At 52.1% G+C, this 24,770-nt stretch overlaps 3 protein-coding genes across 6 annotated transcripts; all 3 read right to left on the minus strand.

Annotated features, from left to right (window-relative positions):
- Positions 1-505: 505 nt before the first annotated feature.
- Positions 506-11,967, minus strand: TAPBP (TAP binding protein). Its single transcript, XM_003897444.5, has 8 exons — positions 11,587-11,967; positions 11,273-11,443; positions 10,795-11,055; positions 2,341-2,739; positions 1,650-1,991; positions 1,484-1,573; positions 1,309-1,343; positions 506-703 (listed from the first exon to the last, which is right to left on the minus strand). The coding sequence occupies exons 1-8, from the start codon at positions 11,621-11,623 to the stop codon at positions 692-694; spliced, it is 1,347 nt and encodes a 448-aa protein (XP_003897493.1). The 5' UTR covers positions 11,624-11,967; the 3' UTR covers positions 506-691.
- Positions 11,968-12,001: 34 nt separating this feature from the next.
- On the minus strand, positions 12,002-15,321 carry ZBTB22 (zinc finger and BTB domain containing 22). Its single transcript, XM_003897446.4, has 2 exons — positions 15,229-15,321; positions 12,002-14,561 (listed from the first exon to the last, which is right to left on the minus strand). The coding sequence occupies exon 2, from the start codon at positions 14,490-14,492 to the stop codon at positions 12,591-12,593; it is 1,902 nt and encodes a 633-aa protein (XP_003897495.3). The 5' UTR covers positions 14,493-14,561; positions 15,229-15,321; the 3' UTR covers positions 12,002-12,590.
- Positions 15,322-16,121: 800 nt separating this feature from the next.
- On the minus strand, positions 16,122-20,560 carry DAXX (death domain associated protein). Of its 4 annotated transcripts, none has more exons than XM_009204918.1 (8): positions 20,411-20,560; positions 19,280-19,536; positions 18,298-19,129; positions 17,945-18,153; positions 17,567-17,789; positions 16,945-17,410; positions 16,562-16,784; positions 16,122-16,365 (listed from the first exon to the last, which is right to left on the minus strand). In XM_009204918.1, the coding sequence occupies exons 2-8, from the start codon at positions 19,484-19,486 to the stop codon at positions 16,306-16,308; spliced, it is 2,220 nt and encodes a 739-aa protein (XP_009203182.1). In that variant the 5' UTR covers positions 19,487-19,536; positions 20,411-20,560; the 3' UTR covers positions 16,122-16,305. The 4 variants fall into 4 exon arrangements, with proteins under 4 accessions (XP_009203182.1, XP_017813283.1, XP_009203183.1 ...); XM_017957794.1 differs by having other exon boundaries at positions 19,280-19,539; XM_009204919.1 differs by having other exon boundaries at positions 18,298-18,805; positions 19,280-19,539; positions 20,411-20,558.
- Positions 20,561-24,770: the final 4,210 nt, after the last annotated feature.

Genomic DNA, 24,770 nt, shown 5'->3' on the forward strand with positions numbered 1-24,770 from the left:
TTCCCACAATGAATGGAATGTGTGCCTATGTATTCTCGTGTTTTAAATTTTTCTGTTTTAAGTTCTAGTACCATAAATATTGATAGCTATAACCCACATACCCAAAAGCTTTCTGGAGTCCTTGATGATTTTTAAGAGATCCTGAGAGAAAAAATTTTGAGAACCACTGTCCTAGAGCTCCAAGAAGGTGAATGCCATAAGATGTGTGTTTTTTTTAAAAGCATTTCTTGGGCCTGGTGCAGTGGCTCACGCCTGTAATCCCAGCACTTTGGGAGGCCGAGGAGGGCGGATCACCTGAGGTCAGGAATTCAAGACCAGCCTGGCCAATGGTGAAACCCCGTCTCTACTAAAAATACACAAATTTGCTGGTGTGGTGGCATGTACCTGTAATCCTAGCTACTCCGGAGGCTGAAACCAAAGAATTGCTTGAACCCAGGAGGCGGAGGTTGCAGTGAGCCAAGATCACGCCACTGCACTGCAGCCTGGGCAAGAAAGTAACACTGTCTAAAAAAAAAAAAAAAAAAAAAAAATCTCCCTTGTATAAGGGAAAAAAAAAAAAAAGCCTTCCAGCCACTCAGTGGAGAGAGATTGGAGGGAGTAGGAACAGATGATGGGGTATTATTTTGGGGAGCTACTACAGACGCTTGGGCCAGAGATGATGGTGGCTTCCACAGGATGGAGGTGAGTGCCCTCACTCTGCTTTCTGGAAGAGAGGAAGGTGGTGAGGAATTCAGAATATTAGAAGGCAGTTGAGGTGTACATGGTCAGTCCAGAGACATATAAACTATCATGGGCACAGATGATGGGAGAAGGATGAGGCTAACATTTTCTGCCCTCCAGACGCTGTGCTGAGTGCTCTATCTCCTACATCTTCTAAAGGAGATACACTGTCTTCCTTAATCCTCCTAACAGTCCTCTCAGGCTCCGCTGTCCAATATGGCAGCCACCACCCACATTTGGCTATTGAGCATTTGACATGTGGCTAGTCCAAACTGAGATGTGCTGACTGTTTAAACACTTGCTTTCGAGTACTTAGGGTGGAAAAAGGGCTGCAATTTCTTTTCTTTTCTTTTTCTTTTTTTTTTTTTTTTTTTTTTGGAGACAGGGTCTCACTTTGTCACCCAGGCTTTGTCACCCAGGCACAAAGAGTCCTACAGTTAGGATATAGTGCCAGGTTTTAACCCAAATCAGCGTGAATTCCAAGCCTAGGTTCTGCCTACCACACCAGCAGCCTCCCTCCATGGGTTTTGAGATAGGATGAGGAGATAAAGTGACAAGGGAAAGATACAGAGAGGTGGAGCAATGTACCTTCTTTGAATCCTTGCAGGTGGACAGGTAGACAGCTGTGGGAAAAGATTGAGAAGGGATGGGATGCCGGAGTGGTACAGGTGGAGGGCAGAGGGATGGGTATCAGGCTTCTGGGAGTAGAGCGGGGAAAAGTCCACCAGCCTCAGGTCATGGTCAGGGTGGGGCTCACACTCACCAGCCCAGCCCAGTGCCTTGAAGAGCCCGAGCAGAAAAAAGGCAGACAGGAAAAGGCCTATGCTGTCCTCGAGGGAGGGTCCTGAGAGACCTGGCAGGCAGAAGGGATGAGAGTGAGCTGTCTTCCCGAAGGCTGGCTCAGGCTCCGCGGAGCTCCCAGCTCTTACCTGCTACCTCCAGGGTGACCTCAGCGCTGCGCCCCGAGGCAGGCAGGCTGGGATGGTGAATTCGACAGGCATAGCGTGCCCCATGCTGCTCAGTGGTGACTGGAGGCGGCTGCAAGTGCCCAGAGAGGCTGACAGAGCCATCGGAATGGTGGCGCAGGGCCGAGAGCCACCTCTGCCCCTCAGCCTTCTGAGAGCGGCCCCCTGGGCCACCCCGGAGTTCCCACTCCACCTCCAGGCCCCCAGGAGGGTAGAAGTGGGACACAAGGCAGAGCAACTCCGGGGGTGCCTCCCCTGGGGCGGCCCATGCAAGGGTTGCTGGCATCAGGGACACTTTGGGGGGTTCTGGGGAAAGAGGACGAAATGAGCATAGGGAAATCAGTCCATACTGTCCTCCCTAAGAGACCCTCAGTTTGCCTTCTGGCTTCCTTAGAACTAAAGAAGGTTGGGTTTCTTCTCCTGAAATGGGGAACCCACTGTCTCTCCATTGGTGCATCGCAGAAATACCCATGCCAAAGCCCCTCAAATTCCCAGGAACCCTCTAGCCTCCCATTACCCCTCTGACTCCCAGGAATCCGTTTCTATCTCTACTTACTTACCCAGGCACCCTCTTCTCCATCATCCCTCCCCCATCATGGTCCCCACAATCCAGTGCCCACCCTCTACCCTTGGAGACCTCTGTCCCCCAACTCACTGTATACAGCAAGCTCCAGGGTGACCTGTCCTTGCAGGTATGGCAGGTGTATGGTGGCCAGATAGGTGCCCTCCTGGAAGGGTTGAACTCTAGGCAGCCAGAAGGTCCCATTTCCGGTCCATGGGCCCCATGGCTCATCATCATCCCAAGCAGCAAATGCCACGGCCCCTTCTTGGGCTGCTGGCATCTGGCCATTCAGCCCAGGAGTTGCAGCCAGGAGCAGATGTCCCTTACCCAGGTGCTGGCGTCGCCACTCTAGCCCAAAGGGAGGGGGACCCGCAGCCAGAGATGAGGCGGCCTCAGAGGTGGGGGGCATGTAGGCAAAGCTCAAGTCCAGCAGAGCATCTTGTCCCAGTCTCACTCGAGGGGCAGGAGTATGGGTGAGGACAGTCAGTACCACTGACGAAGATAGGGAGATGAGGGGTTGGGAGGGGCATGAGGGAGAAAAAGAAGGAGAAAAAAATAGAGAAATGCATTATTGGGGAGGACTAAACTGCAGTTTACTCACCCCTCAGAGGACACCTTTTCTGATACTCACCATTTCCTAGCCCTCCCTGCGAATTCCTTTTGCTCTGCGACTGAGTGGCACCTAGTGTGGCTGAGGGTGAGCAGAGAGGTCTAGGGGTGGTGAGTAGGGGCAATGAGGGTATATGGCCTTTGAAGCCTACTCTGAACACATAGCACACTCAAGCTTGGGACTGCAGAATCTGAGGTCACTTCTGACACAACCTGAACCACTCTATCTCCAAGCACCACCCTTGAGGAACCAGGCCTTTCTTGAGTATGGGTGAAGACAATGATTGAGCCATGACTGTCAGGCCTGTGGTGCTGTACAGAACATTTACTGACCCTAGAAGGTTACAGCTATAGCCTAGACCTGAGCACAGACCTCGATGCTCTACTGAAGCAGTACAGTGCAGTGGCTAAGTGCCTGGAGCCTGGCTGACCTGGTTCAAATCCACTCTGCAGCTTATTTATATGGCCTTGGGCCACTTCATTTTTCCATGGCTCAGCTTCCCAATCTCTAAAATTAAAAGTTGATAATAATAATAGTACCTACTTCATGAGGTTGTTGTAAGGGTTAAATCATTAATACCTCTTGCTACTCAAGTCTATTCAGTTCCCAATTTTAGATAATAGAGACACCTAAATATCAAGGGTGCTTAGAACACTGTCTGGAACACAGTAAGTCTACACACATATTTGCTATAGTTACACCTAACTTAGCATACCCCAAGTCAATAGCATCTCTGCAACATTCCCCACCCTGCTCCAATGCCCATCTTCCCTGTCTTTGATGAATGATCACCAAGCTCGCCAGACACTAAAAGCAAACCCTTGGAGTTACTCAGATTCATTTATTCATTCAGCAGCTATTGAGCACTGAAGATGTTCAAGGTATCCTGGTAGAAGACAGAATGGTGAACAAGACAGGCAGTCCCTACCCTCAAATTGCCTATAGTCCAATGATAGACAAGCAAATTGTCAAAAATTATGTGCTATGTGCTTTCCCCACCAGGACCTAACAGATCTCATATCTGTTTCCAACTCAGGTTCTCATCAGTGTACATGTAGACAATTACAACAGCCCTCCTGTCTGATCTCCCTATTCCTTCAACTCCTCCTTCACACTGTAGCCAAACAAGGTGACTACAAGTCTGATCCCATCATTTACCTGTTTAAAAATCCCAAATATGGGCCAGACGCTGTGGCTGGTTACACCAGACGGGAAGCTGAGGCAGGCGGATCACCTGAGGTTGGGAGTTTGAGACCAGCCTGACCAACATGGTGAAACCCCGTCTCTACTAAAAATACAAAACTAGCCGGGTGTGGTGGCACATGCCTGTAATCCCAGCTACTTGGGAGACTGAGGCAGTAGAATTGCTTGAACCCAGGAGGTGGAGGTTGCAGTGAGCCGAGGTTGTGCCATTGCACTCCAGCCTGGGCAACAAGAGGGAAACCCCATTTCAAAATAAAAAAATCCCAAATATGGCTGGGCACAGTGGCTCATCCCAACACGTTGGGAGGCTGAGGCGGGTGGATTACCTGAGGTCAGGAGTTCAAGACCAGCTTGGCCAACATGGCGAAAACTCATCTCTACTAAAAATACAAAAATTAGCCAGGTGTGGTGGCAGGCACCTGTAGTCCCAGCTACTTAGGAAGCTGAGATGGAAGAATCACTTGAACCTGGGAGGTAGAGGTTGCAGTAAGCGAAAAATCATGCCACTACACTCCAGCCTGGGCGACAGAATGAGACTCTGTCTCAATAAATAAATAAATAAATAAATAAATAAAATAAAAATCCCAAATACCTAGGAAGTCAGTCGATTAAGGCATAGACTGAAGCCACATGGCCTGGGTTCAATTTCTAGCCCTAATTTTTTTTTTTTTTTTTTTTTGAGATGGAGTTTTGCTCTTGTCGCCCAGGCTGGAGTGCAGTGGTGCGATCTTGGCTCACTGCAACCTCTGCCTCCCAGGTTCAAGTGATTCTCCTGCCTCAGCCTCCTGAGTAGCTGGGATTACAGGCGCCCGCCACCATGCCCAGCTAATTTTTGTGTTTTTGGCAGAGACAGGGTTTCACCATGTTGGCCAGGCTGGTCTCAAACTCCCAACCTCAGGTGATAAGCCTGCCTCAGTCTCCCAAAGTGCTGGGATTGCAGGTGTGAGCCACCACGCCTGGCCTCTAGCTCTGCTTCTTACACACTGTGTGTCCTTGGGCAAATTATTTAACTGGTTTGTGTCCCATATTTCTCCATCTGCAATATAGGGATAATATTAAAACCTACGGCCTATGGTTGTTGAGAGGAATAAGTGAGATTATGCATATAAAGTGCTTAGAACAGGGCCTGGCATATAGAAAATACTTGATAAATGTTAGCTATTACTGTTTTCATTACCTTCATCATTGTCATGGACTTGCTGGTTAACTTGGGAAAATCATTTATCGGGTATTTTCCCCACTAGTCCAAAGATCTGACCTTTGTCTTTTAAAAGAATCAAGTAAAATAACAGGTTTTTTCTGGGCATGGTGGCTCACACCTGTAATCCCAGCACTTTGGGAGCCTGAGGCGGGTGGATTACCTGAGGTCAGGAGTTCGACAGCAGCCTGGCCAACATGATGAAACCCCATCTCTACTAAAAATACAAAAAACAAGTTAGCTGGGTGTGGTTGCGGGTGTCTGTAATCCCAACTACTTGGGGGGCTGAGGCAGGAGAATTGCCTGAACCCAGGAGGCAGAGGTTGCAGTGAGCCAAGATTGTCCCATTGCACTTCAGCATGGGCGACAAGAGTGAAACTCCGTCTCAAAAAATAAATATGTACATAATAAAAACAGGCTTTTTAGGCCGGGCACGGTGGCTTACACCTGTAATCCTAGCACTTTGGGAGGCCGAGGCGGGCGGATCATGAAGTTAGGAGATCGAGACCATTCTGGCTAACATGGTGAAACCCCATCTCTACTAAAAAATACAAAAAATTAGCCGGGTGTGGTGGTGGGCGCCTGTAGTCCCAGCTACTTGGGAGGCTGAGGCAGGAGAATGGCGTGAACCCAGGAGGCGGAGCTTGCAGAGAACCGAGATCGCGCCACTGCACTCCAATGTGGGTGACAGAGCGAGACTCTGTCTCAAAAACAAAACAAAACAAAACAAAACAAACAGGCTTTTTAGAACAACCAGCCCTCCAAAAGAACTTCTGATGGTTCACTCTCACCTACAGAACAAAGCCCAGCTTTCAAGGTATTTGAACATTCAGCCCCTAACCCACCCTTCCAGACTTCTCCTGCACCCTACAAACCAGCCACATAGAACCCCTTCCTTGTGCCTAGTAGAAGTGGTCATCATTGGGCATCTCTTTGTTTTGGTCATGAGGTCCCTTCAGTTTACAATGTCTTTCCCATTTTCTCCCAAACATCTATCAAGCTTGTCCAACCTCCAGCCCACGGGCCACATGCGGCCAAGGACGGCTTGGAATGCAGCCCAACACAAATTCATAAACTTTCTTAAAACATTATGAGATTTTTTTTCACAATTTTTTTTAGCTTATCAGCAATCGTGTTCGTGTATTTTATGTGTGGTCCAAGACAATTATTCTCCCAGTGTGGCCCAGGGAAGCGAAAAGATTGGAGACCCGTGATCTAAATACTCTATGTACTTTAAGGTCATTTTCACTGCTGTTTCTTCCCAGAAATGTCTAGGTCCTTCGGGTAGAAATAATCTTTTTCTTCTTGTTATTATCTGTATGTTCTTTTTAGTCCTAGCTTCTGAGGCCTATAAGGTTAAACTGTTCTCAGCTTCATGGAATTGTTCAGTAGAGTAAAAACAGTATGCAATTTCACTTAGTTTGTCAAAATCCAGAAACATACTTTTGAATTGCTAAAAAAAAGATCCACAGGCCGGGTGCAGTGGCTTATGCCTATAATCCCAGCACTTTGGGAGGCCGAAGCGGGCAGATCACCTGAGGTTGGGAGTTTGAGACCAGACTGAAGAAACCCCGTCTCTACTAAAAATACAAAATTAGCCGGGCGTGGTGGTGCATGCTGGTAGTCCCAGCTACTTGGGAAGCTGAGGCAGGAGAATCACTTGAACCTGGGAGGTGGAGGTTGCGCTGAGCTGACATCATGCCATTGCACTCCAGCCTGGGCAACAAAGGCAAAACTAGATCTCAAAAAAAAAAAAATCCACAGGATTAATAAACAAAACCTGGCTGGGCAGGGTGGCTCGACCTGTAATCCCAGTACCTTGGGAGGCTGAGGTGGGAGGATCACTTGAACCCAGCAGTTTGAGACCAGCCTGGGCAACATAGCAAGACCCCATCTTTATTTAAAAGAAAAAAAATTAAAATAAACAAAACCTAAAGGTTTTACAGTTTAACTCTTTTTTTTTTGAGACAGGGTCTCACTCTGTGCTTGCCGAGAGGTTGCGATCACTCACCACGGGCTCAGGTGGCTGGGACGTGCCCAGCTTTTTTTTTTTTTTTTTTTTCGAGACAGAGTTTTCTCTTGTTGCCCAACTGGAAGTGCAATAACATGATCTGGCTCACAGCAGCCTCCGCCTCCCAGGTTCTTTCTCCCTGCCACCCCTCAGCCTCGGTAGCTGGGATTACAGGCATGCGCCACCATGCCCAGCTAATTTTGTATTTTTAGTAGAGACAGGGTTTCTCCATGTTGGTCAGGCTGGTCTTGAACTTTCGACCTCAGGTGATCTGCCCACCTCAGCCTCCCAAAGTGCTGGGATTACAGATGTGAGCCACTGTACCCAGCATTTTTTTAATATTTAGTAGAGACAAGGTCTGGTTATGTTGCCCAGGCTGGTCTCAAACCCCTGAGTTCAAATGATCCTCCCACCTAGACCTCCCAAAGTGCTGGAAGTACAGGCATGAGTCACCTCACCTGGCTCAGTAATATTTTAAAAGAATGGTGAGAATGTATATTTCTTAATATACACAAAGTATATTAGGAAAGTATAAGCCTGGCATGGTGGCTCACGCCTGTAATCCCAGCAATTTGGTACGCTGAGGTGGGTGGATCACCTGAGGTCAGGAGTTCGAGACCAGCCTGGCTAACGTGACAAAACCCGGTCTCCACTAAAAATACAAAAATTAGCTGAGCGTGCTGGTGGGCACCTGTAGTCTCAGCTACTCAGGAGGCCGAGACAGGAGAATTACTTGAACTCAGGAGACAGAGGTTGCAATGAGTACAGATCACGCCATTGCACTTCAGCCTGGGCAACAGGGTGAGACTCTGTCTCAAATATATATATATATTTGGGGCCAGGCAGCTCACACCTGTAATCCCAGCAGTTTGGGAGGCCAAGGTGGGCAGATCAATTGAGCCCAGGAGTTCAAGACCAGTCTGGGCAACCTGATGAAACCCCATCTCTACAAATAAAAATACAAAAACTAGCTGGGCATGGTGGCACATGCCTGTAGTCCCAGCTACTCAGGAAACTGAGGCATGAGGATCACTTGAGCCACGGAAGTGGAGGTTGCAGTGAGTTGAGATCATGCCACTGCTCTCCAGCCTGCACTGCACTCCAGCCTGGGTGACAGAGGGAGACCCTGTCTCAAATAAATAAATAAGTATATTTGTCAACAAACATTTTAAAATATTTGATAAGACAAGTATAAATGTATATTAGCAAAATTATCAATGATCTTTGACCCTGGAGAGATTTCATTTCTAATTGTACATCAGCACAACAGCTTTCATTTTCTTAAATCCCAAATCAAGCAAAAATGCTTGAAAAGAAGGAGCACAGCAGGCTGGGCGTGGTGGCTCATGCCTGTAATCCCAACACTTTGGAAGGCCAAGGCAGGCAGACCATCTTAGGTCAGGAGTTCAAGACCAGCCTGGCCAACATGGTGAAACCCTGTCTCTACTAAAGATACAAAAATTAGGTGGGCATGGTGGCATGCACCTGTAATCCCAGCTACTGGGGGAGGCTAAGGCACGAGAATTGCTTGAACCTGGGAGACAGAGGTTGCACTGAGCCAAGATCATGCCACTGCAACTGCACTCCAGCCTGGGCAATAAGAGGGAGACTCTGTCTCAAACACAGACAGACAGACAGACAGATAGATAGATAGATAGCAGGCCGGGCACAGTGGCTTACGCTTGTAATCCCAGCTCTTTGGGAGGCAAAGTGGGAGGATCACCTGAAGTTGGGAGTTCAAGACCAGCCTTACCAACATGGAGAAACCCCATCTCTACTAAAAATACAAAATTAGCTGGGTGTGGTGGTGTGCACCCGTAATCCCAGCTACTCGGGAGGCTGAGGCAGGAGAATCGCTTGAACCAGTGAGGCGGAGTTTCCGGTGAGTGTGAGGTCATGCCATTGCACTCCAGCCTGGGCAACAAGAGCAAAACTCCATCTCAAAAATAAATAAATAAATAAATAAATAAAATAAAAATTAAAAATAGCATAGCACCTTGCTTTGACCCCAGTTGTCTGTGAGATACAGACAATCTTACCACCTGGACACTTCCAAGGCTCCCTGTCTGCACGTCCTTCACTTTCTACTTTACATTAGGATTATCTGTGGCAAATCCGCCCAGAACCTCCTGGAGAGCAGAATCTACATCGGATCATCTTTGTGACCCTCAAGGGTACCCAGGGCCACCCCAGAGATTCTGATTTAATTGACCAAGTCAAGCATGGGATTGAATGAGGTTTCAGTATATTTTAGAAACCTCCAACAGGATTCTTATTTCCAGTGTGGACTGAGAACTGCTGAGTCCCAACTCATTCTTGGTGCTAATAAGTATTTATTAAGTCAATGAATAAATTAACACAGTGCCATCTCTTGATAGTCACAACAGGAAAGGCGGCTGGGAAATAGTATGCACATTTTACAGTTGGAAAAACAAACTCAGAAAGCAAAGACCATTCTCATCATCACCTCGGTGGAGCCAGTAGCCCTAGGAAATATTCCCCCCACCAGAGAGAGCCACTGTCTACACAAGAGCAGTGCTCCTCAGCTTCTGCCAGGGTGGGGGCTTGAGACTAAGAATGGAGGTGTAGGCAGAGGTGAGGGTTTCAGCGTGGGTTTCAAGTCTGTCTCCCTGGTTCTGTGGGTAATTCTCAGGAGGGTGGAGGGAAGGGAGGGTGCAGGGTTGGCCTGTCCATCAGGCTGTGTCGCTTACAGAAAATCCAGATGGAAAAGCTAAGAACTCTACAGGTATTCTACCCAGGAATACCCCGCCTCCACTGCCAGGACGGAGAGCTCCCAGATATCCAGGTCAGATTCTCCTCATTCTTGAATTGTCTGCACAGTCCCTCCCACGTCCCAGCCCAGCAAAGCTTCCGACCCCTGGGCCTCAAACTGCAACGCACCCTGCAATGCAATAGGAACCACCCAGTCTCCAGCAGCGTCCATCCGCCCACTCGAGCCCACTTGTTTGCGGACCACAGAGCGGCAGCACATCCCCACACGCGGCTGTCAGGGAAGGTCAACGCGCTAGAGTGCAAGAGCCTTTGCTTTGCGGATTGCCGCAGCGCCGGGTGTGGGCGCAGGTGGGGCTAGAGAGCTGGGTTTTGAAAGAGTGAACCGCAAAGCTGAGGATGCCGAGCAAGATACAGATCTGGCAGGAGCAGAGAAAAAACGCTCCTGCCTCTGAACCCCTCCCACCTCGCATCACCTGACAAGTCTCTCCAGGTCTGGTGTCCGGAAATCCCACCTCTTCAAAGCCCCGCCCTTCGAAACATCAGAAAGTAACCCCCTTGACCGCCCCGGCTCTCCCCCCACACCCCCGTCAAGCCGCAGTATTTTTTTTTTAACTGGGTGAGGGCTAGAAGGAGCGGTAGAGATTGATTCATTCTAGCCAAACACCTCTCTTAACAAAAAAAGGAAACTGAACCCCGATTAGCGAAATGTCTTGCTCAAGTCCATAAAGCGAGACCACCGGCTGATCTGGACCCTCAGAATCTACCCACCCTTCACCTCCCCTCCCCAGCTACCTGTTGCCATGGTGATGAGAACAGGCTCCTGCTGAGGCTCTGGCTGTCGTCGCAAGAGGCTGGAGAGGCTGAGGACTGGGCTGGACATGCTGACCATCAGCCAAGCCCCATCCAGGGCCCGCGGGCAGTTCCGCGCCGGGGTCAGGCCGCTGGCCCAGTTCGCAGAGGCGGGGAGAGGGACGAAGCGGCTCATCTCACAGTGTGGTGCGGGGGCGTCCCGGGGGTACCGCCTGAAGGCAGCCTGGAGGAAGCCCGCGGGATCTGAGTGTAGAGAAGGAAGTTGCAGCTGTAGAGTCACCGCAGGGAAAGGGGCTGGAAGGGCAGCGTTCAGGGAACTTCAAATGCACAGACTACCCCATAGTGAGACTCACTTTATAGAGGGGGAAGCTGAGGCCCGAGGTCACTGCCGGATCTAAAGAGGAGGGGGTTTCGGTGGAGGCGACAGAGGTAGGGGGGCGGCGAGTCCCTAAAGACTCACCGTGCACATTGAGGTAGAGCTCAGGGTCGAGGTCCGGCCGGGGCGGCGGTTCCCCCTGTCCCTGGCGCAACAGCAGTGCACCGGGTCTCTTGGCCAGACCCTTTCCGCTCGTATCCTCCACGAACCAACACTCGATCACCGCGGGTCCTGCCGAGACGGCGGTCGCCAGGCCTGGCGTATAGGGGCGCGAGTGAGGGGCGGCTTGGATATCTGGTGACCTGCCCACTCCCACCCACCCTGGCGTCGGCTCCAGTGGGGCCACCTCCCCCCGCTTCCCTCTAGTTCCTGGGCGATGAGTCGCGGGGTTCGCTCACCCAAAGCCACAGCGAGGAGCAGAGACAGCGACTTCATGGCTCTGCGACCTCCTCAGCCAGCAACCCTCCTCTTCCTCCTTTCACTTTCACTTTCCTCCAAAGGGCGACGGGAGGGGCGGTGGAAATCCCCGCTCTGGTTAGGTGAGGGTGCCTGGGAGACCAGTGTTTCCTCACTGGCCAGGCAGGGACCCGGGAAGATCCTCTCCAGTTCTCACCAGGACACCCCAGTCTTACCGCGCCCTCTTGGACTACACAGCAGCCCCGAGTTCAAGCCCTCCCCAAGCCCAGGCACCCACTCCCCGCTCCCCAACTCCTGTGTGTGCCCTCCAGCATCCACTTGCCCGAAAACCATTACTCCTGCTTTCCCCCATCTGTGCCGCGTCCCCACCAAACACACGGTTGTCGGGAAGCCAAGTAAATGACCAATAAATATTTTAATCACTGTTAAAAAAAATAAAAACCTTGTACTCCTAAGACTTACTCCCTCCTTGTCTCCACCCACTCCTCCATGAGAACCGAGTTGGGAATTTCCACGGGAAGTGGGGGGTGGCGAGGACAGAGGGTAGAAATAAAGAGCGCATCCTTGAGAGGGGGTAGGTTCTAGGACAAGGGTGGGGCTCAAAGGCCTGGTCTCCACGACAACACAAACACAGACTTCAGGCACAGACTACAACCACCTGACCCCTGACCCTGTGACTGCAAGATGCTCAACACGCCCCCTCTCCTACCCTCCTCGTGCACCCTACTCTCTGGAGCAGGGGCTTCAGTGTACCCATCAGAGGGAAAGGAAGGGCTTAGTTCCGGAAATATCTTGGGAGGGAGGGGCTGAGTAGTAGAATGGGCGGGCGATGGTGCAACTGTGGCTCCCCTTCCAGAATATATACAAGTCCACAGAGATAAAGGAAGACAGGAAGAGTGGTGGGAGATCACCCGGGGGTCACAGCGCCCTTGTATGGTGCTTATTCCTTTTCCCGAAAGCTACCCCACCCCAGTAGCCTGCCCCTTCAGTTTGCTCCTCCACCTCCACTGAAGCCCATCTCCACCTTGTGGACGCTGGGTGGGGACCAGACACGTCTACTGGACGGGGGCGTGGCCGCACTCGCTTCATCGCCGCTGCCCCCGCCCGTTCCGGGAGACTCTCTCTTGGAAGGCAAGGAAGGCCCCGTGGGCGTCCCAGGCCCAGGTCCGGCTCCACCCCCACCCAGGCGGTGCCGGCGCTCACAGTGTCCTCGGTGGCGCATGAAGCTGTCTCGCCACATGAACTTCTTGGCGCAGACTCCGCACTCGTAGGGCTTGAGACCTGTGTGCGTCTTCATGTGCTCAGTCAGATGGTGCTTCATCTTGAACTTTTTGTTGCACACGGGGCAGTCAAACGGCCGCAGATTGAGATGCATGTTCACGTGCCGGTCCCGCATGCTCTTGTGGGAGAAGGCCTTCCCACAATGGCACAGAAAGATCTTATTCCCGTCCCCGCTGCCAGTCCCTCCAGGGACCCCCCCAACGCTACCCGGCACACCCAGGCTCCCCACCGACGTGCCCCCCACAGTCACTGCCCCGTGTTCTGCTTGGTTCCCTGGTGGTTGGCCAGGAGCCTGTGAGGAGGAGGATGAAGACGACGGGAAGACCAAGATCTGGTTGCCCTGCATGTCCAAGGGAAGAAGTGGTCGAGGAGGGTGGGAGGGTGCATAGGAAGAGGGAGTTGGCCCCCCTGAGTCATCAAGACCTGCCCCAGGACCCCCACCCTCATACGGGCCAAAGTCATTGGAGGACTCACAGAAGTTAACCTGCTCCTCTCCCTTGTCTGGGGGCTCACTCAGGGTACGGACATCACTTATGCTGAGGGTAGCCTCAGGCCCTCCCCCTACTGGAACCCTGGAGCTACCCCCTAGCTCTTCATCTTCATCATCCTCACAGGTCAACACCAGGTCTTCCTCTTCCTCTTCCTCCTCCAGATCTGGGTCTTGGGGAACCAGCGGTGCTGGTGCTGGGCAATTACCACCTCGCTTCACGTATACCCAGTGTTTCTGTGGCACGATGCTAGGGGGTGTGTAGGTGGGTCTCCGGAGCCCAGTCCCAGGAACCACTGCCCCCCTCCCATCCCCACCATCATCGCACAGCTCATCTGCCTCCAGCAGCAGCTTTCCAGATGTGGCCCCCCCACTGCCAACGACAGGGGCTGGGAACACGGGGCCACCTCCTCGACGCTCCCCACTGCCCACTGCAGAAGCTGCAAATGCCTCTTGAGAGGAAGATGAGAAATCAGTGGACTCCCTGGGGCTGAAGTAGTTGCTGCTGCTGGGAGATTGATTCTCACTGGCCCGGCTGGAGGCATGGGAGCGTGCAGAGCCCATGGTAGCAGGGGCCACAGTGCCCCCACTCCCGGATGGGACCCCAGCACCAGGGACAGTGACAGAGGTGGCTGCAGCAGTAGTGATGGTGGTGGTAGCTGAGGCCCGGCCTTCTCGGAGTAGTTCAGTGCACTTGTCCACAATGTGCCACATTTGGAGCACAGACCCCACTGTGAGGAAGTTGACAATGTCAGCAGCAGCCATGCTGAGGCGGCCAGTGTAAGCGGAGGCTAGGACAGTCTCAAAGGCGCCTGGGTCCATGACACTGGGCAATGAGATGGAGGTCATGCCCTTGAGTAGGACCTGATCATGGAAGTAAGGGGAGGAGGCAGCCAGGACAGCCCGATGAGCCCGGAACTCACGGCCCTGCACTCGGATAGACACATCGCAGAGCTGGCCCTGCAGACGCTGCTGATTGAGGGACTCCAGGAGGGCACTGGTCACCTCAGGGAAGGACACATGTACCACCGCAGCTGCTGGCAGGGGTAGTGGGGGCGGAGCCAGCGACAGCGGCAGGGGAAGTGCTGCCCCACTGGGAGACAGAGGAGATGGCTCCATGTTGTGGAGGGAGGGGATACCCCCCCAGCCACAGGAACAAAGAAAGGAAGAGGGCGGCCGGGGGGGTCTCTGGGAAGAAAAAGAGAAAAGAATAATGATAACATCTTATAACGACACAGCCCATTACAACTCAAAAATATGTTCACACCCATTATCTGTGTAACTCTCCACAACAGTGAGGTAGGTATTCCTCTCAACCCCATTTGACAGATGAGGAAACTGAGGCTCAGAAAGATTACAAGATTATCCAAGGTCACACAGCAAGTGGCACCGCCAGCAAACACAGGTATCTGACAAATCCTGTGCCCTTTCCTTGGAGGTTAGAGAAATAAGGTGCTCTTAGGGGGTGGAGTGGCTTCCTTCGGAATTACACCCTATTTCCCATTTACCTGGGAGTCTGACATTCCAAAATCTACCTTTTTGGTGTTTTGCACCCACTTTTTGGGAGGGGGCAGGGCAGCTCCGCTACTGAAAACCAACCCTTGCTCCATCTCCCCTCCATGCTATGCCCCGCAAGCTCTCTCGTCGACCACGCCCCCTTTACCCCAGCTTCTCTCTAGCCCCGCCCCTTTCCAGGCCCGCCCCCGTGCCCCGCCCACTATCGGGCCTTTCGACCCCGCCCCTTGTCTACCTCCGCCCACAACGGACCCCGCCCCCCCCCGCTCCGCCCCAGGCGCTACCTCGGCCTCTTCTCCCACTCGGAAGGCGCCCCCCAACCTCGCGCGTCCCCGCTTACCGGGCCGCGCGCCCCCGGGCCCCCCCCGCCCCTCACTCGGCGGCCAGAGCAGCAGCCTGGGCCCCTCCCGCCGCCATCTTGCGCCGACTCCCTCCGCCCTCCGCCTCCGCTCCGCCTCCCGCCCCTCTGCCTTTAAAGGCACAGCCGGCCACCCCGCCCGTGCCGCTGGGCAATACTCGGCCGACTCGGCCACTTTGCCTTTAAAGAACCGTCGCCTCATTCCACCTTAAAAGATCAGATCCCCCTCCTCCGCTGGGAACTCAGGACTTGGTTCGGCCGAAGCATTTATTCCCCTTTAAAGCTATAAGCCTGTCTTTTCCCATTGGCGATGGGTTCAGGTATCGTTCCCCAGGCTCCGCCTCTGAGCTGTGACCATTAGCTGGTTGGTGGGATCTAATCGCCCTTTTCCTAGCTCCTTACAGCCCCCTGAAGCCCCGCCCCCTTTCTCCGGGCCTGGATTGGCCAAATAACCTTGAGTCGGCCCCTCATTGGCTTTTTCACTCCTACTGCACGAAGTGAAAAAGTAAAGTGCGTTAAGGCGGCTGAAGCACTTAAAAAAAAAAAGTACAGCCTGAACAACATGGCGAAACCCTGTCTCTACAAAAAATACAAACAACAAAAACAAAAAATTAGCCAGGTATGGTGGCACGCGCCTGTAGTCCCGGCTACTCGGGAGACTGAGGCATTATCACTTGAGCCTGGGAGGTCCAGGCTGCAGTGAGCTGTGATCGCACCACTGCACTCTGGCCTGGGCGACACAGCGAGACAACAACAACAAAAGACCAGGCTAGAAAGGACAGATCGGGACTACCCCGGGGATACTGGGCTAACCCTGAGCAAGGGGACAGCTAATGCCAATCTGTAACAGTAGAAGGACAAGAAAAAGACAGTGATACAGTAAGAAAAGAACTTTATTGTTTATTAATGTTTCTGTGTAAAACTTAAGTTTTTTTTTTTTTTAAAGAAACACCACCAAAAGGGGATTAGCTTAGTCCATCCCTTCCTCAGTCATCTGCTTCCCACATTCCTCCACATGCTATCCCAAAACATTCTGGAGGCAGGGAGAAGGGGAGGCAGCTAATCAGAGTCTGAGAGCACGATGATCTCTTCTGGATCGCATTGTGTGGCCACACTTGTCTGCAGGGAAGTCAGAGACAAAGAGTCAGAGATCTAGAGTACAGGAGAAAAGAAACAGACAGGAGGATTTACAGGATAAAACGGGTGGGAAAAAGGAAGAGACAGGATGTGGCAGGTGCAATATTCAGACAGAGCAGCTGAAACAGACAATGAAAGAGAACAAATTATCAGAGGAAACACGGCCTCCCCTTCTTACCTTGTAAGTACTAGGCCGAGGAGGTTGTGATTGGGGGGTTTGGGACAGCTGGGCTGGAGAAGGGATGCAGAGGGAGCTGGTCACCAGGCCATGGCTGGGAGAGTCCACCCTCGTGGAGGAATCAGCAACCGGGGCCAAGGAAGCCAAGGGGGAAGGTGGGCTGGGCAGGGTACATATCTTTTTCCCATTCTTCTCATGCACTGACCTTTGCCTTTCCACATAGCTAGAAACCGAAACATAAATATGCGGAGGGGTAAGGGAAGACTGAGGCTGGAGGAGGGCAGTCCAGTCTCTCCCAGCAGACTCAGTTCCCCAATATTCCTCTCCGAAAGTCCCCTGCAATCCCTCCTTGGCTTCCCTCTTCCTCCTCCTGTTGTTATTACCTGTTTCCTAATGGCCCTGATCCTGTTTGCTTCTTCTCCTTCCGAGATTTTTTGCAGGGGGGACCAGAATCTCCCCAGTTGTGAGGAGAGACGCCTCCATTGAAGGAAGTAGAAGAGACCATGCCTGCCCCATTCTCTAAGACAGTGGTGAAGGGCTCCTCTGATTGCTTCCTGGAAGAAGAAATGTCCATCTCCACAGAGGAAGGGGTATCCAGGGGCAAAGCTTCAATCTCTAGCTCAAAGAGCTGAGACACAGGGCTTTCTTCCTCCAGGGTCAGCTCCTCAGGCTGTTCTCCATTGCTTTCAGCATCTATGCTGGAGGGGGCCAGGGGTTCTTCTGACAGTAACAAGGGTGACACTTTGTTTTGCTGCTCCCCTGAAGACCTGCTGATCTGTTTGCCAGGTTCCAGGTTCTTTTCAGTGGAGATCTGTGGTGAGGACATGGGGCTCCCGTCTCCATCTTTACCTGGAAAAGAAGAAAAAGGGAGAGGGTAGCCCGAGAATGAGGGGAAAAAATACTGCTGAGAGGACACTAGGAGGAGGAAGGGAAAGGTCTCAAACAGGTGGCTTATGCCTAACAAAAACAGAAATGACAGGTGAGGAGAATGTTCCCTTGACATACCTGCTGTTTCTTCCTCTTCCTCCTCCTCTTCATCGTCCTCCTGACCCTCCTGCATCTGTTCCAGATCCTCCTCCTCTTCAGAATCTGTGGCCTCCTCCTCTTCTTCTTCTTCCTCCTCCTCCTCATCCTCCTCCTCTTCCTCATCACTCTCCTCATCTTCTTCGTCATCTGTCTCAGCTTTGGAGGCAGAAGGGCACCCCTGGGATGCCATTCCACTAGGGCCCTGGAGGACAAAGAAGTTTCTCTAAGGAATCCCTTGCCCTAGAGGGTTTGGTTCTTGCATTCCTTCTCATGCTCCCCCATCAGTCAACCTGGACTCCCTGGTGGCCAGTGCAGGGGAAGGACAATGTCTCTCTGAAGGCTTTACCCCATCCACACCTCACCAGAATCCAAGGAGGCGGGGGTGTCTTCAGAGTGGGAAGAGGTGCCTTGGAGCCGAGCTCTTCTCTTTTTTCTCTCGCCCTCCTCACTTTTGTCTTGCAACATTGCATATTTGGAGATGACCTCATCCAGCCGACTCATGGCCAAACTCCGGTTTTCCCGAAGGCGCCGGGCCAACACAGGATCTGATAGTGCAGGGTCAATGCCTACGTGGGAAGATATAAAGTCAGAGCACTCAGCCGTGGAAGGGACTAGAAAAGTACAAACCCTAGAAAGGACTAGAGAGATGCCCCATCCGCCTCATACCTGACATATAAGGGTCACTGAGAGGCATCCCACTAACCCCCTACCTGGCCTATAGTCATCTGTGAGGTGGCAGCCAAAGTTGTAGATGAGATCGAGGTGACGTCGTTCCTGTAACCTGATGCCCACATCTCGGAAGGCATCCTGAGCCATGAGCTGGAGCTGCTGTCGGGGGAGGCCAAGGCTGTGTCGGGCAGCTGCCTTCTCTACTGCCCGAAGCACATCCCCATAGTCAGGGAAGGTATCAGGCCCTGGCTTGTTGATGAGCCGCTCAATGCGCCTGTTAACCTCTGGGTAGCGGGTGCCACGGTAGGTGATGCGCTGCTCTATGACACGGCCGGTCAGTGAAGAGCAGTCTTTCAGCTCACATAGTCGCCCAAAGAGGCGGATCAGCTTACGCTTCAACCGTGCCTCCTGCAGGTATGTGGAGTCTGGGTCATCCAATTCTGAGAGATCCAACTCCTTTTCCTGCAGCCTCCGGATCTCTGCCACATAGAGCGCCAGCAGCTGCTCCAAGCGCTGGATCTGCCGCCGGGAACCACGGGTCCTTGGGGCCTGAGAGGCAGTGTTTTCAGCATTTGTGGGGTCCAAGGAGAGGTGTGTGGGAGGGTTATTCCCAGAGGGCTCATTGGACGTGGTGGCAGCAGGGGCCAAGTTCAGCTTCTTTTTGGCTGAGTGGGCCTTGAGAACAGTGCAGAGCTCATTGATGTAGACATAGAGCTTAGATGGCCGGCTCTGGGCCCGAGATAGGACCCGAGAGAGGATGTTGCAGAACTCCGCCGAGGCCAAAAACAGAGAGTGGGCACGTTGCTGCCGGTTAGAGAGGAATGGGACCACCTCAGGGTGGTCCGCTGTCTGCGTCTTACAAAGTTCAAGGAACTAGAAGGTTCAGGGGAAGAAGGAAGGGGAAGAGAGACAAGGGAGGGGGTTGAGAGAAAGGGGAGTGGGGTTAGTGGGGAAGAAAGGACAGGAGAGCCAGTCAGCCATCCCCCTCCCTGGGGTACAACAATCTTCCCCGCTAAAGCTCACCTCTTGGAACAGCTTCTCATTCTCCAGCTTGTAGCACTTCTTGCCGCCCGAACTACTGCTTCCTCTGGCCCCATGAGGCTCAGAAGAGCTAGGGGCTTCTGCCCCTGGTGAGGCTGTACTGGGGAGTGGGTGGGAGGGCCCTGGCTGAGCAGCTGCTTCATCTTCGTCATCATCATCCAGCACGATGATGCTGTTAGCGGTGGCCATGGGGGAATCAAATCCCCCGGAGGGAGGAAGTGGTGGGGATTTCAGAATTCCTGCTGGAAGGGGATGGGGCCTCAGAATGAGCCCCTCCAGCATAGCCCCATCCCTTCACCTCACGCATTTTCTGAACTCCTTGGGTTTCAGCCCTGACCAACACTGTCTTCACCACCTGATTTCAATAACCATTAGTTCTATATGCTTTTCGGGCCCTTCAAGTGGTGTGGGGGGGGGCAAACCCCCCCACACCTTAAGTTGCCACCTTCTGCTCCACCCCTCACGTCGATTTCCGGTCTTTCTGTTGCATTTCCCCACTCTTTCTCAGAGTTGGCAAGTTGGTTCTTTCTCCCACACTGCACCCTAAATCGTCCTGACACCCCCTGGCACAGACAACACACTCCTGTGGGCGCCACCTCATGTGTTTGCCCCCTCTGCCCTCAAACAAGTCAACCCCACACCCGCCCCATCCTGAATAATCACCCCAACTCCTAGACTCTCTGAGGTGAAAGAGGTTCCCTCCCAACAGTCCGTTCTCTTTTCCCCTCCTTGAATTATCTCCATATTTCACCCTCAGATGAGTCTCCTCAAACTGGGCCTTTAGGTTGAAGATATTTTACCCAAGTCCCCTCCCTTTCACCCCACCCTAATTTTCCCCATTCTCTCGGTGACCTGTAACTAATTAGAAGTCCCCCCGCACCGCGCTACGCTCTCCCGATTCCTCTTAGATCCCAACCCTGGGTCCGGCCGGTCTGGTAGATGCGCTTCCCGCCAAATCCCCCTCCCCCAGTTCAGCCCCCAGCCGCCCCACTCCCTTTCAGGGATAGGAAGGTACCACAGTTTTCCCCTCAGACTCAGAGCCCGGCTCTCCCCAATACCTCTGCCTCGATATCCCCGCCCCCGCCTCTGATCCCCGCATCATCCGGCCCCCACCTCAGAAACCGTCTCTCGAGGCGACCCTCGCCGCAGATCTCAGAACCTCGCATGGTTCCCTCCGCCTTCCTTCCCACTCCCACCGCAGGCCCCACTACGGACCGGAAGCAACAGAGTTTCCGCCTGCATGCAACTAAGCGCCGCCATATTGTCGTACGGAACAAGGCTTCCTGTGGCCGGAAGCGGCCGTAGGCCCGCCCCGCGAAAACCTCCAGTGCCGCCCACATAGTCAGCGCTGTCTTCCAGGTCGGAGTTTGTCTCCCCGAACCCGGGCGTCCCAAAGCAGCTGGGGGCCGCCATTTTGCCGTACGGCGCTGGCTACGCCAGAACTTCGGTGCGCAGCCGGAGGAGCTCTTTTCACCCGGTGCTTCTCTGACTCCGCCAATCAGAAACTTCCTCCCTGGGGTCCAACCGCCGGCGAGTAGCGCGTGGGGAGAACGGAGCCTCCTTTCCAAGGAGGGGCAGGGGAACCGAACAGGGTGGTTTAGGAATTGGGCTTTCCAAAGCTGCGTAGGGTTTCAGGGAATGGCAGAAGTCTCTTAAAAGGGAAGTAAAACCTTTTTCTTCAACTAGGCTATTGGCAAGCTATCTGGCCCTGCTTTCCTGTCCCCCAGGTTCCCATTTCCACGGCTTATTCGGGTGACCCAGCCCCTTCCCCTGCAAGGGCGGCGCTCTCCTTGCCGCTGTCCAGCAGCTGCTTCTACTGCCCGGTGCTGCGTCCCGCGGTCGTTATAACACATGCGTACAAATAAGCACAACGCGCCATACAAAAGTGTTATTATTATTACTATTGTTGCTGATTTGCTTTTCAAGCTTCACCACAGAACTAATGACCAACCAGACGGTTGGGACCTGAATGGTTCTCCTTCTCCAGAGGGGGTCCTCGAAGGGCCGTCGGTGCTTACTGTGAGGCCGTGCTTTGTCGTGGAGGCCCAGGGTCTGCGGATGGGCGATGATGGGGTGGGGCTTGGAGGAGAGTTTGAGCCTCTGCAAGGGCTGCTGTGAAACGAAATGAGGCTCATAAAATACTTTGGGTTTCCTCCTCCTCTTCTGGGAGAGGGGGAAAAAAGAATGAAGGATGAAGAAACAGACTTGATACCCACCTCATTGAGTTTGGGGAGGTTGGAGGGAGTCGTGGAGGCAAGGCTGGGTCCAGAGGTGAGCTTATGAGGAAACCAGAAAGATTAACAAGGTCCCAATCGCAAAGATTCCCATTTCCACAAGTGGTGGGCATCTTGCCGCTTAACTAGGTTCACAGAATTTACTACATCCCTAACGCTGAGTCATAGAATCGCAAACACCCGTCCATTGAACAATCCCACATCACTTCTCTCCAGTCGTCAAAGTCTACAGCTTTCAAAATGGGGAACATAAAAAACCTCCGCGAGGACTGGAACTTGGGAGATGTAAGGGATTTAATTTCCAGAACCTCAACTTTCCCAAAATTGGTCTTCCTAAGGAAACACCTGCAGTACACGTTCTCATTCTTCACTTCTCCTTTTACAATAGAGACACCCTCTTAAGAAAAAAGAAAAGAATAGTTCTCTCTTTTTCCCCTCCGCCCTCAAAAGTGTAGTTCTCAACCATGAAATCTCCTGGGGTATTCTTACCTGTTTAAAATAAAGGGAAATGTACCCTGTTTCTTTCACTAAGGCACCATGAACACCTTTTCTTTTTTCTCTTTTATTTCCTTTCTTTTTTTTGTTTGTTTGTTTGTTTGTTTTTTTAAAGGCAAGGTCGGCCGGGCGCGGTGGCTCACGCCTGTAATGCCAGCACTTTGGGGGACCGAGGCGGGCGTATCATGGGGTCAAGAGATGGAGACCATCCTGGCCAACATGGTGAAACCCCGTCTCTACTAAAAATACAAAAAATTAGCTGGGCGTGGTGGCAGGCGCCTGTAGTCCCAGCTACTCAGGAGGCCGAGGAAGGAAAACTGCTCGAACCCGGGAGGCGGAGGTTGCAGTGAGCCGAGATCGCATCATTGCACTCCAGCCTGGGCGACAGAGCGAGATTATCTCAAAAAAAAAAAGAAAGAAAAAAAAAAAGAAAAAAAGGGTCTTGCTTTTTTTCTTTTTTTTTGAGATGGAGTCTCGCTCTGTCGCCCAGGCTAGAGTGCAGTGGCCGGATCTCAGCTCACTGCAAGCTCCGCCTCCCGGGTTTACGCCATTCTCCTGCCTCTGCCTCCCCAGCAGCTGGGACTACAGGCACCCGCCACCTCGCCCGGCTAGTTTTTTGTTTTTGTTTTTGGTTTTTTTTTTTGTATTTTGTAGTAGAAACGGGGTTTCACCGTGTTAGCCAGGATGGTCTCGATCTCTTGACCTCGTGATCCGCCCGTCTCGGCCTCCCAAAGTGCTAGGATTACAGGCTTGAGCCACGGCGCCCGGCCAGGGTCTTGTTCTATCAACCAGGCTGGAATGCGGGTACGATCATAGCTCACAAGCCATCCTCCCACCTCAAGTAGCTAGGACTACAGGCGCACACCACCTCACCCGGCAAATTTTTTTAAAAAAGTTTTTTGTAGAGACCGGGCGCGGTGGCTCATGCCTGTAGTCCCAGAACTTTGGAAGGCCGAGGCGGGCAGATCACCTGAGGTCAGGAGTTTGAGACCAGCCTGGCCAACATGGTGAAACCCCGTCTCTACTAAAAATACAAAAAATAGCTGGGTTTGGTGGCACGCGCCTGTAGGCCCAGCTACTCGGGAGGCTGAGGCAGGAGAATCACTTGAATCTGGGAGGCGGAGGTTGCAGTGAGCCGAGATCAGCCACTGCACTCCAGCCTGGCGACAGAGCAAGACTCCGTCTCAAAAAAAAAAAAAAAAGGTTTTCTTATAGCAACAGAGTCTCACTATGTTGCCCAGATGGATCTTGAGCTCCTGGCCTCAAGCAATCCTCCCACCTCAGCGTCTCAAAGTGCTGGGTTATGGGGTGAACCGCCACTCCCAGACTACGATCTTATTAAAAATTTATTTTTGGCCAGGCGCGGTGGCTCACGCCTGTAATCCCAGCACTTTGGGAGGCCAAGGCAGGCGGATCACGAGGTCAGGAGATCGAGACCATCCTGGCTAACACGGTGAAACCCCGTCTCTACTAAAAATAAAAATACAAAAAAAAAAAAAAAAATTAGCAGCGCGTGGTGGCAGGCGCCTTGTAGTCCTAGCTACTCAGGAAGCTGAGGCAGGAGAATGGCATGAACCCGGGAGGCGGAGCTTGCGTGAGCCGAGATCCCGCCACTGCACTCCAGCCTGGGCGAAAGAGCAAGACTCCTTCAAAAAAAAAAATGTGTACGATCACATGTTTATAAGAACATTCTGTTCTTATAATAATTGTAACAGTTACTCCAGAATAATTTTTAACAACTAGAGTCTTACAAACACAAGAAAGATATTTTTCATCTCCATTAATATATATGTATATGCAGGAAGATGTAAAAGTTTGGTCAATAAAGGACTTTCAAGTATAAAAGCATAAAGTTTGTGGGGAAGTGGAGTAGTAGTAGGAGCTCAAGGAGAAAAGAGGCGATGAAAGAGGAAAAAGGAATGATTCCCAACTGGTAAGAACTTATTTATACTTTTTTTTTTTCAGACAGAGTCTTGCTCCGTCACCCAGGCTGGAGTGCAATGGCACAATCTTGGCTCACTGCAACCTCCCCCTCTCAGGTTTAAGCGATTCTCCTGCCTCAGCCTCCTGAGCAACTGGGAATACAGACGCATGACACCATGCCCAGCTAAATTTTATTTTATTTTATTTTTTTTATTTTTTTTATTTTTTTTAGTAGAGATGGGTTTTCGGCATATTGGCCAGGCTGGTCTCGAACTCCTGACCTCGTGATCCACCCAACTCGGCCTCCCAAAGTGCTGGGATTACAGGTGTGAAGCACTGCACCCTGCGTCACTATGATATTTCAATTCCACTGGACAATAAATAGTGATCTAATTGTTTTATTTTAAAATGCCGGGCCAGGCATGGTGACTCAAGCCTGTAATCCTAGCACTTTGGGAGGCCAAGGTGGGCAGATCACTTGAGGTCAGGAGTTTGAGACCAGCCTGACCAACATGGTGAAACCTTGTCTCTACTAAAGATACAAAAAATTAGCCAGGTGTGGTTGTGGGTGCCTGTAATCCCAGCTACTTGGGAGCTGAGGCAGGAGAATCCTTTGAATTTGGGAGGCGAAGGTTGCAGTTAAGCCAAGATCGTGCCCCTGCACTCCAGCCTGGGTGACAGAGCAAGACTCTGTCTCAAAAAATAAAAAAATAGGCCGGGCGTGGTGGCTCACACCTGAAATCCCAGCACTTGGGAGGCTGAGGTGGGAGGATCACCTGAAGACAGGAGTTCGAGACCAGCCTGGCCAACATGATGAAACC

This window comes from Papio anubis, chromosome 6, assembly GCF_008728515.1.
Source record: "Papio anubis isolate 15944 chromosome 6, Panubis1.0, whole genome shotgun sequence".
NCBI classification, from domain to species: Eukaryota; Metazoa; Chordata; class Mammalia; order Primates; family Cercopithecidae; genus Papio; species Papio anubis.

Bases quoted from the DNA above. Each gene is read 5' to 3' on its own strand.
- DAXX (XM_003897447.5), bottom strand. From the start codon at position 20,463: ATGCGAGGTTCTGAGATCTGCGGCGAGGGTCGCCTCGAGAGACGGTTT. The intron at 19,470-20,410 runs GTGGGGGCCGGA...CACCGCTAACAG, and splicing joins CTCGAGAGACGGTTTCTGAG to CATCATCGTGCTGGATGATG. The intron at 16,366-16,561 runs GTAAGAAGGGGA...ACTTCCCTGCAG, and splicing joins CTCGGCCTAGTACTTACAAG to ACAAGTGTGGCCACACAATG.
- TAPBP (XM_003897444.5), bottom strand. From the start codon at position 11,623: ATGAAGTCGCTGTCTCTGCTCCTCGCTGTGGCTTTGG. The intron at 11,056-11,272 runs GTGAGTCTTTAG...CTCTACACTCAG, and splicing joins GCTCTACCTCAATGTGCACG to ATCCCGCGGGCTTCCTCCAG. The intron at 1,344-1,483 runs GTGAGTGTGAGC...CTTTTCCCACAG, and splicing joins CAAGGCACTGGGCTGGGCTG to CTGTCTACCTGTCCACCTGC.
- ZBTB22 (XM_003897446.4), bottom strand. From the start codon at position 14,492: ATGGAGCCATCTCCTCTGTCTCCCAGTGGGGCAGCACTTCCCCTGCCG.